The 15329-nt window shown below is 41.0% G+C and overlaps 1 protein-coding gene across 4 annotated transcripts in view; it reads left to right on the forward strand.

Annotated features, from left to right (window-relative positions):
* Positions 1-1843: 1843 nt before the first annotated feature.
* Positions 1844-15329, forward strand: part of plppr4a (phospholipid phosphatase related 4a) — an 80334-nt gene continuing 66848 nt past the window's right edge. The window contains exons 1-2 of one of the 4 annotated variants that reach the window (XM_073062746.1): positions 1844-1860; positions 3349-3595. In XM_073062746.1, the coding sequence (XP_072918847.1) occupies positions 3518-3595 (78 nt within the window). In that variant the 5' untranslated portion in view covers positions 1844-1860; positions 3349-3517. Of the gene's footprint in view, positions 1861-2780; positions 2895-2955; positions 3073-3214; positions 3596-15329 lie in introns of those variants that run through there. The other 3 variants (XM_073062745.1, XM_073062744.1, XM_073062747.1) reach the window with 3 other exon arrangements.

The raw sequence follows: 15329 nt of genomic DNA on the forward strand, positions 1-15329 counted from the left end.
CACTAGGGAAACTCTAGGCAGTTTCTAGAGTAGATTAAATGGTCAGCACAACATTATGGGCTGAAGGGCCTGTAATGTGCCATAGATTTCTATGTTTCCATGTTTCTTAAGAGCAATCGGCAATGGATAATAATTGGGGCATGCTTAATAACAAAATGAATAAAGACACTAATGCCAATGACAGCACAGAAAATTTAAAAAAGCTGCAGAGGGTTGTAACCTCAGCCCTCTCCTCAAGGGAACTTGCCTCCCCATCATCCAGGATATCTTCAAAAGGCAATGCCTCAGGAAGGCAGCATCCATCATTAAGGATCCCATCACCCAGGACATGTCCTCTTTTCATTGCTGCCATTAGCGTGTATATACAGGTGCCTGAAGATAAACGCTGAGTGTTTTACGAATAGCTTCCTCTCCTCCATCAGATTTCTTAATGAGTTACCAACGCATGAACACTCCTCACTATTTTGCTTTTTTGCGTTACTTATTTTTATATATTTCTGATAGTAATATTTTATGTATTACTTCGTATCGCTGCTGCGACTTTCACCGCATATGTCAGTGATAAATAAAATCTGATTTTGATTCCGAATTAACACACTATGCTGGAGATGCTGCCTGGCCTGCTGAGTTCCTCCAGCATTTTGTATGTATTACTCCGGATTTCCAGCACCTGCAGGATCTCTGGTGTTTCTGAACTAACGGTATGGTTGGTAGCATTTAAGAAGTGGTAGAATGGAAAATGTAGAAGGACCATGTTGCAAGTTCTGAAATTGTGCTTTAATGCCGCCTGGATGCACCATTTCGAATGTATCGAAAAATAGATCACGACAGTAACAGATCAGGTCAGGTGCTCTGCAAATGTTTTTTTTCCCGGAGAACAAAACACAGCAGGCAACTTTCCCTTATAGATAGTGGAACGCAACGTTGATAGAAGATGCTGTACTTGGGAGTTTCGATTAGCTTCGTTTGGCATTGACAGAAGTAAATAAAGCGAGTGTGAAGTTAAGGGACATAAACACCAGCTGGTACTGTGGGTAGTATCAGCACGAATATGTAAGACGTTACAACAACGTCTTATCTGTTTCACAGCGAAGTGCACCGCCAGAAGGATTCACATACAGTATCACTGTAGAAACGCCAAATTAATCTACTTCAGTCATGTAGAGGTTCACACTGAGAAGGTAAAATCATGCTCCTGTTAAGGCGCCAAGACAAAATATTAAATCTTCCCGGACCCCATTAACCCTGCCGGAGGAGAGTGGAGCATGCTGGTACTTCAGATTTCGCGGTAATGTCAAAAAAAAATTCTTGAAAGTCTTCACAATGCTCACCCAATCAGAACTAGCCAAAAAAGGACAACGATAAGAGTTATTTTTATGACCATCTTTCCAATACTGACTTCCTTTTCGCAAGACCTTTTTAGTGCTTTGTATTTTATATTGTTACTTGTAATGATGATATCCAATGCCTCGAACTGCCCTGTGGCTATGAGTAGTTTAAAGACCAAACTAGAGGAAACGTTATTTAGTTATCAAATAGGTACGCTTACGTTTAATTCTGGAAAAAACATTAGCAACGCGCAAGTTGAAAACTCAAGAAAACTAACCTTTAATAATCTTTTAGGTCCCGCCAGCCGGAACCAATCGTACAACCTTATATCAGAAATGATTCAAAAAATAGTACAAGTTCTATTTGCAGACTCTGACACGTGAAAATGGGGGGCATGTGGTTTTCAAAGCACATTGGGACTTTAAAAAGACAATCTCCCGATACTAACTCGACTCATCCTATTTGAGAGTCGAATCTAAGAAGATTTATGATATACAGACGTAAAGAATGTTCTGCATTGTTCTAGCACATGTAAGTCATTTTTATCAATGAATTCCTATACAGTTTGACTTTCTTGTATTTTATTAAGTATTTTTGTTTTCGTTATTGTTAATGGGGCAACAAAGTTCGACGTGTCCTTCCAGATGCACAAATGAGGGCGGATTATTAGTTTCAGTAAGTCTATTCCTACTTTGGGTAAAGTAGGAACAAGCTTCCTGAACTTATGTTGTGGTCAGTTTGGTTAAGAATCCACTGGACATGCCAATGTAAAAAAAGAACAATCCTTTAATGTTTCATTGGAGAAACCTTAAAAAAGGATGATCATACACTCTTAACATTGCGTCCAGGAGACCTTATTCCTGGCTGTAACAATCTCTGATACCTTATCAGCAATAAATGTTTAGTTTGTCTTCAAAGCATCGAACCCTCAGACGGACGCAGCGCATTGCTGAAGTGAGGGATGTTTTAAACTTCTTGTCCAAACAGGTAAGTGTTAGCGACTGAGTTTCGAGTTTAAACAGTTCGACTCGCCACCAGTGAAATATCAAGAATGGAGTTCTGCTCTGTAGTTAGAATGGATGCAAACCGATATCAAATACGTTCTATGAATTCACATCCCTTGCCATTGTATAGGCGTCAGTTATGTTATATAGAAATAACTCCCGGAGCTAAGGGGAGGAGAGAGAATAGCGGCGAGCTGGATTGCTCCTACATACATCTAGTACAGACTGGACAGGCCAAACAAGAAGAAAAAAACATTTCTATGATTTCCCCTTATTCACTGAAATAATAAAATTTCTCGTTTTATCGGAGTCCGCGACCGTTAACGAATGTGATGGCAGTAAATGTACGATAAAATTACGTCGGCAGACCGAAAAACTTAATTTTGATTGGGTCACATCTACTCCAAAGTTGCTTTGGGAAAGGATTGAACACTTGGAGGTTAGAACATTGGAAGTGCGGATGTAAAGGCATAACACGCGGGAGCGAACTATTTGCAGGATTATGTCGCTCGCTTGCTGAAGCCGTGTGCCTTTACCTGAATCCATGTCGAAATGCAGAGGGCAAGTGAAAATGTTCACACCTTGTTTGAGAACGCTGGCGTGAAGCGTCTCGGGATACTGTAGCCGCAGATTTGTATTTCCTTGGCACTGAGAAGGCGGGCGATACAGCCCTGTCTCATTTATATCTATTGATTTCTGTGTGATGCGATGTTTCGTGCCTTTAAAATCTGTCACGGTGGTAATGAGCAATTATTATGGAACCGTTTAGTGACGCGTCGGTGGTGTGTGTGCCCAAACCTGCGATTTAATATGCACGTTTAAATTACTGGAGCAGATTAACGCTGCAGGGGAGAAACACGCGCGCACACACATACACACACACACACGCGCGCTCACACCTATTAGGCAGAAATGGGGCAAACCGGAGAAACGTAGCGTTGTGCGGAAAGCCTCATTTGATTGTGTGTGGCCACCTACAATTTATTGCTTTGTGTTTGCGCCTCTTTCCGCACAGCCTGAATATACGGGCACTTGGTTTACGGAGAAATAGCGAGGTTTGTTGAGCTACGGACGGCGCTGGGGATTGTAAGCAGCGAGCAGCCGTGTGGAGCGAAGATCGACAAGTCGGACCAATCGATTGCACTAATCGGCGGCGGCGTGTGACACAGATCTGAGGACCGGACATGTCTTCTAAAGAAAGGCAGAAAGCCAAGCTGACCAAGGAGAGCGTTACCCTGTTGCCTTGCTTCTATTTCGTGGAGGTAAGTCGGCAATGGCTAGGCAGCCGCAGGTAAGAGACGTTGGACCTAACGGTTCATGGATGCCAAAACTACGAACTTACAAGTAGTAGAATTCCCAGCTTCTCATTTCAGGGATACATGTTCTCAGCTTTCCTCGTCCCAAAATCCCCTGCACCGTTAGTAAAACAGGAGACGACCATTGGTACTTCACATGAGACCCATCGTGCATGGAACTCGCGTCCGCAGTGACAGCAATGTAATTATTCATCAAACGGGCATCGATCCAAAGTGGCCGAGCCTCCAGTGAAGATAACATCTGGTGCAATATTTCCAGCGCTCCCTTTCCAGTTGTTAACATTAAGTGATTTGATTAATGCATAAGAAAAATGGGAGCATTTGAATGTGGGCGCGGGATTTGGTCACTGAACGACTTGATTAATAAAAGCTGCAAGAGCGAGCTATTTCCCTTTATATAATTTACATAAATTGAAATAGCAGCATTTCGGGGTGGCTTTTATAAACATTTCACCCCGTGTGTCCTGCTGTAATACATAGTGTATATATATATATATATATATATAATATATTTTAAAAACCGGTTCTCGCAATCGTGCAATTAAGAACATACTGGAAGCCAACCTGAAGCCTTGTAGGGTGTGAAAGGACGCGTGGGCAAGGATGCTGTAGAATTGGCGAATTATTCTAATGTATAGAAAGAACATATCCTATACAAAAATTCCAAAAATAGTTAATAATGTAAGTCATTATTAGGTATAATCTTAACATTTTGTGGTGAAAATGAGCTCGAATTCATCATAAATTGTCGGATGTTTTTGGATCTTCATATGGTTAGTTTTACTAAAACCAAATAAAATGTTGCCTTCCCATCTCCATGTTCAGACATGGAATTGTTGGATTTTCCCCAGTAAAAGGACTGAATAAATACATGTTTTACGGCCCTGACATGCCATTGGACATTGGACCACTCAGAAAAGAAAGCATTGAAACTGTGAAGTGTCACTCCTGTCCATAGAAACTTGCTCCTAGTTATTTTGATAAAAGTTTCAGAATGAAAATAAATTATATGAAGATAGTGGAAATTGGAATGAAAACAGAAACTGCTGGAAATACTCAGAAGGTCAGGCAGCATCAGAGAAAAGAGTAAAAAGCGGTAATATTTCATCCATCAAAAATCCAAACCATTGCCAAAACAACCTTGAATTTAAACATCAAATCCCTCTGACTTTCCTTTGCACAGATACTACCTGACCTCTTGAGTGTTACCAGCAGATTCTATATGTATCTTTGGATGCTCTTTTTCCTATTTCTCTCTTTCTCAATGCATAAAAATGGTGGAGGAACTCAGGACGTCAGACAGCAACTGTGAAAGGGAGTGGACAGTCCATGTTTTGTTCCATAACTCTTCATTGAGACCCAATGAAGGGTCTTGGCCTGAAACATCGATTGTTTATTATTTTCCATTGATGCTGACTGACCTGTGGAGTTCCTCCAGTAAATAGTGTGTATTACTCTGGATTTCAAGCATCTGCAGAGTCTCTTGTGTCTATAATTTGCTCTCTCTTAATGTAGTTTATTTCTCCTCATTTCAATTTCAATAGCTCATTTGGTTATATTCACACACTTGTATCTGTTACTCTCTATGTTTTGAAATCTCATTGGTTATGGTGATGGATCATTGGACAGACTTGGACACATAATGCTTATTGATCTTGTAATTCATTTATCACTACCCATTTATGGTCATTTGAGATGCAAACATAAATTTTCATTAATGGCAGAAGAAAAGCAAAAATGTTATACCTTCTCCAAATCAATATCACAAGAGATGTTGGTCCAACAAATTGGTGGCTATTTTTGTACTCAGTGAGTGTGGATTTTACGCAAGAATTTAACAGGCATCAAGAGGAGTACTTACTGTAGTAATCTAATTCCAATTAGAAGAACGTGCTTATCTTTGTCATCTATTCAAATATAAATTTCTTCCCTCCCTCCTTACAATTGCACTGTAGATTAATACCTGATACAGGACAAAAAAAGCCAAATCTTGTTTGTAGGACATTGTTCCAAAAGGGTTGAACCAGCCATAGTGGTGCTGGTGTATAAAGATGCCAGCAGTAAATGATGTGTTCAATATTGTACATCAATATTCAATCTATGGTAACAGAAAAGTATCCTGGTATATAAAGGCCATCTCTCCTTATTCCGCCTACAGTTATAAATTATAAATTCAATAGATTTTATCTGTGGAATCCACCTAACACTTTCCATAAATGCAAAATTTTCCATTGCATATCGGGTGCAAAAACTTCTGTATGAACTTCAGTAACTCTCTCTGGGAATTACTAGTGCTTTGTACATGTAATGGATTTGACATCTTTGGAGACTTTTTAGTATGTTCCACAGCCTGGCTGAAATATACAGTACCTTGAATTGCTTGTACAATTGGTAGAGAATGATTACTGTAATGATTTTATTTGTAGTTGATAGAAGCAAAACTACCCATGTTTATTTATTTTTTATTTACTTATTGAGCTGCGCCCCCTCCCCAGTAATCCCCTAAATTAAACCTAGCCTAATCATGGGACAATTTACATGACCAATTAACCTACCAAACGGTACATCTTTGCACTGTGGAAGGAAACTGGAGCACTCGGAGGAAATCCATGTGGTCATGGGGAGAATGTACAAACTCCTTTTAGGCAGCGACGGGAATTGAATCTGGGTCACTGGTACCATAAAGCGTTATGCTAATCACTACGCTAATGTTCCCCTAATGTAAGTTATCACATTTAATTCTAAATAGAAATGCACAATGTTGAAGTCATCGGAAAAGCTTCAAACACTTCACCATCTACAACATACATACCTTATTTCCCGCTTAGGTAGCCTCCTTCCTGCCGGCATGAACATCCAACTCACTGACCTCTGTTGATACCCCTGCCCCCCACCCTTACCCCCATCCCTATCTATTATTTTAGTCTGGTTCTATTTCTCTCTCTTTTTTACCCCCTCACTATAATCTCTCCCCCCAGCCCTACCTTTCTTTCTTTTTTTCCCCATAATTCTCCACCTTCCCCCTAACCCATTTCCTTCCAGCCTATCACTTCCCAGCTCTCTACTTTATCCCTCCCCCCACTTCTTATCCCCCCTCGACCATCCCATGTTACTTCACTCCTGATGAAGGGTTTCGGCCCGAAACATCGTTATTACCTCCTCCCATAGATGCCGTCTGGCCTGCTGAGTTCTGCCAGCATTTTGTGTTTTTTATACATACCAGGTCAATTTAAATAATGTCCAACTTAGCTTCTGATATTTTGGCACACAGTGGAAACTTGTATGCTTATCACCTTAAGCTCCCTGTAAGGTATTTAGCAGTATAAGAAATAAGATTTTTGTTTTGATATCTGCACTTGCATTCACAATAAATCAGAAGCATCTACGATGTAACCAGGAGACTCCTTTGCTGGAGTTAATAGTCCCATTCTGAATTGAACTGATGCTGCAAACCTTATTTTGCTAAACAATCAATGGGCATCCTGGATCCACAACAGTCCCACACAGCTGTAATGTTTTGGAAGTTCTAACATCCTTTACATTGATAAATTCTTGCATTTATATGTGTAAAGGGATCTGGCCCTTTTTTGCACACAAGAAAATATGCAGTTATCTCCTAAATAAGACGATTACTATTCCTATGAAGTACTAAGACTTTGAGATAAATGTATTTCTGTCACGATGAACAGAAGTAACTGCAGCTTCAGGGAAGGGATACTATACTCCGCAACAGGTAGATTTTCCAGTGAACATACTTCAATTCAATAACAGGAAGTGCTCTGGTCCTAGTTCCACACAATTAAATGAAATGAATATGCACTGAGTTTTTTTTTAACTCAACCCCTGTTGGAGCAACAGAATTAGCATTTGCTTTCCATTTCCCTTTCCTTGTGCCCTTGTAGTCCTATAACTTTCTGAAGTACCTTCAACTCCCCTTTGAGTTTTTTTTTGCATTTACCTACAATAAGGGATAGTTAAAATTATGGGCTTTCTTTAAGATGTTGGAAATTAGGCACCCAAGTTGTCACAGGAAGAAAATGGATGCTCCTATTAGACAGCACCACTGTCCTTGTCCTTGCCACTCTTGCGTGAAGTAACTTGAGAGAGTAATTACCTGAAGTTCATTTGTGATTTGGGGACCTAGAATGTGAAGATCACCTGGAAATTGTCTTTAATAGGGATAGATTTTTCTGTGATGCATGTCCTTGAGGTTCTCAATACAACTGTGAATGCTTCTTCTCCAATTTGAGCAGTTGTGGGTTAGAGGTTATAATGGATGAATGGAGATGTTCCATTACTTTAGAGGACGTTCCGGGATCTTTACCTATCTCCTCCTACAGCAGAGCTCACAATAGATTTCAGTCTGGTGTCCACTATACAAATAGCATAGCCTGCCAAATGTAGCTACCTAAAAGTAACTGGGGCCTTAATACTGAGAAGATATTGGTTCACTTATTTATCCAGTGAAACAGCTGTGAGGTGTCTGTTGCAGCTAGAACAAGTCTCAGAAGAAAATAAGAGGACAGGTGTCACTGCTACCCTGTGGACCATTAGTTTCAAGAATACAAGAAGAGGAGCAGGAATAGGTCATCTGGACAATTAGATCATGTCTGATCTGACCGTGGACTCAACTCCTACCTGCCTTTAATCCATAACCCATAATTTCCCCTGCTGTACAAAAATCTACCTAACTCTGCCATAAATACATTTATTGAGGTGGTTTCCACTGCCTCTTTAGGCAGAGAATTCCGCAGTTTCACTACTCTCTATGAAAACGTTTTTCCTTATCTCTGTCCCAGATTTACTCCCCTAAATCTTGGGGCTAGGTCTCTAGCTCTAGTCTCACCTACCAGTGGAAAAAACTTTCCTGCCTTTATGTTATTATAAGATGTCTTCTCATTCTTCTGAATCCCAGTGACTATCATCCCAGGTGACTCAATCTTTCTTTGGAATGCTCTGCCACTGACTGTGATGGACTCCAAGTCCGTGGGTAAATTTAAGGTAGCAGTTGATAGTTTCCTGATCGGTCAGGGCATCAAAGAATATGGCAAGAAGGCAGGTGTATGGGGTTGAGTGGGATCTGGGATCAGTCATGATAGAATGGCGGTGGAGACTTGTTTGGATGTTGGCCTAATTCTTCTCCTATGTCTTAAGGTTTTACGGCCTAATCGTAACCTCATAGGCTAACCCCTCATCTCCAGAATCAAAGGTTTTGTGTCAAATCTGAATCTTCACCTTCAAATACACTTCTCCCTAATTGATTGCAGGCTATGGAAGCACATTTAAGGTGATCATCAATTTTATTAGTGATGTCTGCTTTCACTAAGAAAAACCTTGTGGGGTATGGTAAACATAAGAGATTCTTCAGAAACTAGAAGCTTGATCAACACAGACGAAATGCTGGAGGAACTCGGCAAGTCAGACAGTATGGATGTTTCAGGCAAAGACCCTTCAGCAGGACTGTAAAGGAAGGAGTCAGAATGCCAAGCTCAGGTTGTAGAAGTCTGGGTAACCTCCAACCTGATGGCATCAACATACAACTTACGATAATTTCTCCCCTTCCTTCCTTCTCTCTTTTTCCGTTCCTGAACTGGTTACCTACTCACCCCTCTCTTCTCCTCACCTATCCATCACCTCCCTCTGGTTCCCCTCCTCCTTTGTTTTTCTCCATGGTCCATTGTCCTCCCCTATCAGATTCCTCCTTCTTCTTGCAAATCCCCTCCCAGCTTCTTACTTCATATCGTCTTCCCCACTCACCCACCTACCCCCCTCACCTAGTCTCGGTATCGTCTGCACTCTTTCTCCACCTCCCCCCAGCTCTTATTGTTGCTTCTGCCCACTTCCTTTCCAATGTTGGTGAAGGGTCTTGGCTCGAAACCTCAAATGTTTATTCCTTTACATGGATGCTGCCTGACTTACTGAGGTCCGCCAGTATTTTGTATGTTGCTTATGAGGTATGAGAATTGTTTCATATTTTCCAAGTATTATCATGGACCTTTTTTGTCAGATAGCAGATTGGTAGATGATCTTAGCCTCGAGGATATGGAACAGTTTCTCATTTGTTCAGAAGATCAGCTCTACTCACAGGGAAGTAAGGAGGAAGTGAGCTGCAACGTCATGGTAAGAAAGATTAAGAACAGGGTTAGGGGCCAAGATGTGGCCTTGCTTGACACTGAGACTGGTTCTGCTTGCTGTAGGCCCATTTTCAGGATGATGGATTGCATACTGTCATGCAGCAAGATAAAGTGGAAGCAGCAGTTCAGTGGGTAGCTGAAGATGTGAGGGGCTATCCACAATTTCTCATGCTTTTTGTTGTGGTCGATGAAAGCTGGTGTCCCCTTCTAGGAGTTGCAAGCAGTAAACTCAAAAATATTGCACTTTGAAAACTGTACATCATATCAATAAATATTGCAGTGGTTTTACAATCATTCATTGGGATATAATTGCCACCACTGTCTGTACGGAATTTATGCATTTTCCCCCCTGACCGCGTGGGTTTCCTCCACGTGGTCCATTTTCTCCCACTTTCCACTGATGTACGGTTAGGATCAGTAAAAGTTGTGGGCATACAAATTTGGCTCTGGAAGCATGGCGGCACCTGTGGGCAGCCCTTGTTTGTTTGATCTGACATAGGTGACACATTTCACTCTACATCTAGCAGTCCCGATGTACATTTGACAAAAACTAAGCCAATCATAATCTTATCTTAAACATGACCTTTCAGCTCACTAACATTTTGCAAAACTTTAGCCCAATTTGAATATTATCAACAGCATCTAGGAATTCTAGTATTTTATGAGATTCAAAAGGAAAGATTTGTGTAAAATTATAAATACCTTAACATGCTCTAACCTTTCCTGTCCTATTTCTTGTTCTGCATGAAGTGTAGCTATGGCTTGGTATCATAGCAATAGGAGAAAGTGATTTATTTCCCTCTAATGTGGAACATGGATGTCACCAGCAAGTTGCTGCATTATTTTGGCTGAAGAATTTCCCTTGAGAAGTTATCAGTGAGCTCCCTTCCTCATCTGCTGTAGCCTGAATGTTCAGGGTATTCCTGTAGTAACATTCAGGAGGAAGTTCAAGGATTTTGCCCCAGCAGCAACAAATGACCAACCATGTATTTCTCAGTGGGTTTAATGTATTACATGAAAGGGAAAGTGTAGGTGCTGATCTTCTACCTTGTGCTGCCAGGTGGTGAAGTGACAGGTTTATGAAGTGGTGTTGAAAAAGCTTTACTGAAAGCTGCAGTGATTTTTACGGAGACCGCACATTGTATTGGTGTTGCACTGTTGGAGGGAGTAAATGTTTAAGTTGGTGGATGGGGTGTGAATTAAGGAGGCTGCTGTTGACCTGCCACGGTCCACTCTGATAGGCAATATTCCATCGCAATACTGATATGTGCTTTGCGAATAGTGGAAAGACACTGAGGGTTCATGAGGCAAGTCACTCCACCACCTAACATCGTGGCACTGACTTAAAACAGTTACTGATGTGCTCAGTTGGTGGCTGTCAGGTTGATGACGGGGCGACTTTCGCCATACAGGTACAACTACGCAGTTTGACCGCTTAATCAGATCTCAACAGACTTAAAGCCTTAGGATTTTTCTGCTTTTGCTTCAATTCTCTTGATATCTTTCCTCAATAAAAATCTATTAACCTCAATTCTTAAAATTTCAATTAATCTGCCATCCACAGGCTTGTGGGAAGGGAGTTCTAGATTTGCACCATACTTTGACGGAGAGCTGACATGATTTTTTTGCCTATGTAGCTCAGCTCTAATTTTAAGTGTATTCCCTCTTGTCCTCTCCTCACAGGAAATAGAATTTTTGGTATTGATGCCATCAAAAGATTTCAAATGCATCAGTGTGGACAGGCAGGGGAGGAGGGATACAGACCAGGCACAGGCAGATGTGATTAGTTTTAAATTGGTGTCATGGTCAGCATGGACATTATGGGCTGAAGGGCCTGCTCTCATGCTGTACCATCTATGTTCTCTCTCTCTCTCTCTCTCTATATATATATATATATATATATATATATATATTAGTGCTGTACACCTGACAAATCTCAGGATGTCAGAACAGGACAGGCTTATGAGCCCTGTGTGATATACATAAAATACCCCGACTCTTACACTAGACATCCCTTTCCTCTCCAAAGCCTCTGAAATAGTTATAACCATAAACATCTATCTCCATCATTCACAGCTGCACTTGCTTGCAATTACCTAATGAACTAAGGCCCTTTGACACAGTAACAAAACAACTGTTAACAAAATTGCTAATATCCATGTTGTTGTGGCAAATGCAATGGCAATTCATCCATCCTTCAGGTTCTGATTTACACATCACATCTGTATCAAAATATACAGGGAATTGCATTAATAACTAATGATGTGCTGGGGGTAGTCCACAAGTGGCGCTACCCATACCAGTGCCAACATAACATGCCTACAATATTCAACACACCAACGCAACACGACACTCAACATAGAACATGTAAAGCAGCAATGACAGCTTAATGAAACAAGACAACAGCAGCAAAACAAGCCCCTTACCCACTCTCCCACCCCTTCACTCACACAGGCCTCTAAACGCAGGGCAAGCTGCCCCTGGGCCTCCAGTCCTTGGTCTCACACTGTCATGCTCATAGACAACTGGCTTCTAACCTCCAGTGTCTTGCCTGGACTCCCTCTCTACCTTTGGACTTGCCAGCTTTGGTCATTGACCTTTGGAGCTCTCTGCCTCTGGACTCATAGAGCTTTGAACTTTAATATTTGGCTTTGCCCTTTGGACCTCACCAACTTCTGGGTATCGACTTGTCGATCATGAGTTCGACCTTTGGGCTCTATATTTGCCGATATGGGTTTGATCTTATAGCCTTGACCGACCTGACCCCCAGGACCACAGTGCATTTCAGGCTTCATCGTCTGGACTCACATGGGGGGGTGGGGGGGGGGTGGTGGTGAGTGGCTCTCGTGATTTTGACTCAGGAGTTGGCAATGTGAAGATTGCTGGTCTCTTCAGCACCTGTAAACCTGACACAACCCTACTTTCCTTATCACTGACTATTGACTGTGGAACATTCCAAACTGGACACTGAACATAGGCTTATACCCTTGACTCTTCATTTTTCCTCATCTCTGTGCCTAGACCTTAACCTGACCCAACACTATCCCTAGCCCATCCCTATGAATCCTAAAATAAACACTATGACTGAACTGCAACATCGGACATTACAATTCAGTACCAATTTAGCTCGAACACTGTCTCCTACTCTTCACTCTTCATTTACTACACATAACCTTTAACTCTTCCTCATGCCTGTCCCTAAACCTTAATCCAATCCCTTGTTCCCCACAATGATCCTCAAACTATCACTACAAACCTAAAAAGCAACTGAGCCACAACATTGATGGGCATTACAGCTCTGTGCCATCTTTACAGGAAGACTTTTAATCCGCATCACTCTTAATCTTCCTCTACACATAGTTTGGTTAACCAGAGCATCATCACCCAATACATCTCTCTCCCCTTCCATAGGCCAGGATCACATTCCATAGGTGTTATTCTAATCTATCCAGTCATAGCTGGAGAGTCTGGTGACTTCCCTTGTCTTCTCTTCTCCTAACTGCACTATTCTTCCCCAAGAATCATTCTTGCTTGTCCCCATCTTCATACTATTCCATCAATCATTCAAAAATACAGCTTCAGTTACTAAATTTATGCTGAAAGTACCTGTTTCTACAGAGGCATTGCCTTTCTTAATTTGACCACTGACACTAGATTGTCATGCCACATGTCTTACATCAACTACTGAAGGAAATCTTGAGCAGATGAATGTTCAGAAAACTGAAGCCATTGCTTTTTGTCTCTATCAGAAATTACACTTTCTAGCCACCGACTCCATCCCACTTTTTGGCAACGCCATTGAAGTTGCTCTGAACTTTTCAGCTGGGATGGGATGATCTTCCTTTATGATGTGACAATCCTATGACAGCATTAAATTATCCATTGCTATCTCTGTAACATTTCCTTTCTCTATTTCTGTCTCAACTCATCTGGAAACTTTCATCCTCTACCGCTGCGATGAGACCATACTCAGATTGGAGGAGCAACATTTTGTTTTCCATCTGTGTAGTCCCCAACCTGATGGCTTGAAATTGATTTCTCAAACTTCTGGTAATTCCCCCCCCCCCCTTCACTATTCCTCATTCCCGTTTCCCCCTCTCACCCTATCTCCTTATCTGCCCATAACCTCCCCCTTCCCGTACTTACATGGTCTTCTGCCTCTCCTATCAGATTCCCCTTTTCTAGCCTTTCATCTCTTTTGCCAATTGATTTTCAGCTCTTTACTTTACCCCTCACTCTCTCCCAGCTTCACCTATCACCTACTACCTTGTACTTCTTCCTCCCCTCCTCCCCACCTTCTCACTCTGACTCTCATCTTTCTTTCTCCAGCTCTAATGAAGGGCCTTGGACCGAAACGTTAACTGTTTACTCTTTTCCATAGATGCTGCCTGGCCTGCTGAGTTCCTCCAGCATTGTGTGTGTGTAACTTTCATCTATACCTTTGTTCACTCTGGACTTCATTACCTATTCCAGTAAACTCTCATATCCAAAATTTGCTAGCATTATATGCAGTGAGTTCCACATCATAACTATAACCTGGTAACAGAGGACTTTTCTTCACATTGTTACCATTTTCATTATTTTAAGTCTTACCAATTATTTTTTCTAGTCAAACCTATGGAAGTAACTGTGTCCCTTTTATCGAAGGGCATGTTCACTAAGCCTTTCAAATATATTTGCTTTTATACATACCTTTTTATATTTCCCTTCCTCACCATCTCCAGATATGTGTGTATCAATAGACGGAGTCTGGCCTGCTGAGTTCCTCCAGCATTTTGTGTGCATCCACTGCCCTCCTCTCCAGTCCGCTTACACTGATGAATTCTGAATTTGGTATTTAGCAGGGGATGTGCTCTTTTACACTCTTGAAGAATAAATAACTTGTTGCAGGTCATAGTGTGCGAGCTATCGAAGGAAAAGGTTAATGTTGACTTAAATTAGAGAATTATATGTAATTGGCCGCAATAAATTGATCAGTTGGTCCAAGTCAGTGTTTATGCACCAAGTGAGCTACATAAAACCCAATCAAGCACAATCTTCTGTTCCAGTTGGTTCATTTATGTATAGATATAATGTATTGTTCTGTGGTGAAACATGGAATAAAAGAAATTACAGAATTTTTTATTGTGGATTCTTGTGTTGAACAGTATCAAGAAAATCACTGTGATATCAATTAAAATTAAATTATTTATATATTAAATTAATTTAATATCGTTAAGCACATCCCATTTATTTAGTTTTTTATGGACTTAGTTGGAACAGTCCAACTGAAACTGCTTAAAATATTAAATTTACACCCTCAGATTAAAAATAATCAATTGCATGATAGCAAATCGTCTTCAATCTTCAGAGTTAAAGGGGATTAATACCAGTTGGAATTTTGTAAATCATATTTGTGCATGAACAAATGAAAGGGTTAACACATGATGGCTCTGTGCCTGTACTCGCTGAAGTTTAGGAGATTGAGGAAGGATCTCATTAAAACCTATCAAATGTTGAAAGGCATAAATAGAGTGGAGGTGGAGAGGTTGTTTCTTATAGAAGGG

This window comes from Hemitrygon akajei, chromosome 12 (genome assembly GCF_048418815.1).
Source record: "Hemitrygon akajei chromosome 12, sHemAka1.3, whole genome shotgun sequence".
NCBI classification, from domain to species: Eukaryota; Metazoa; Chordata; class Chondrichthyes; order Myliobatiformes; family Dasyatidae; genus Hemitrygon; species Hemitrygon akajei.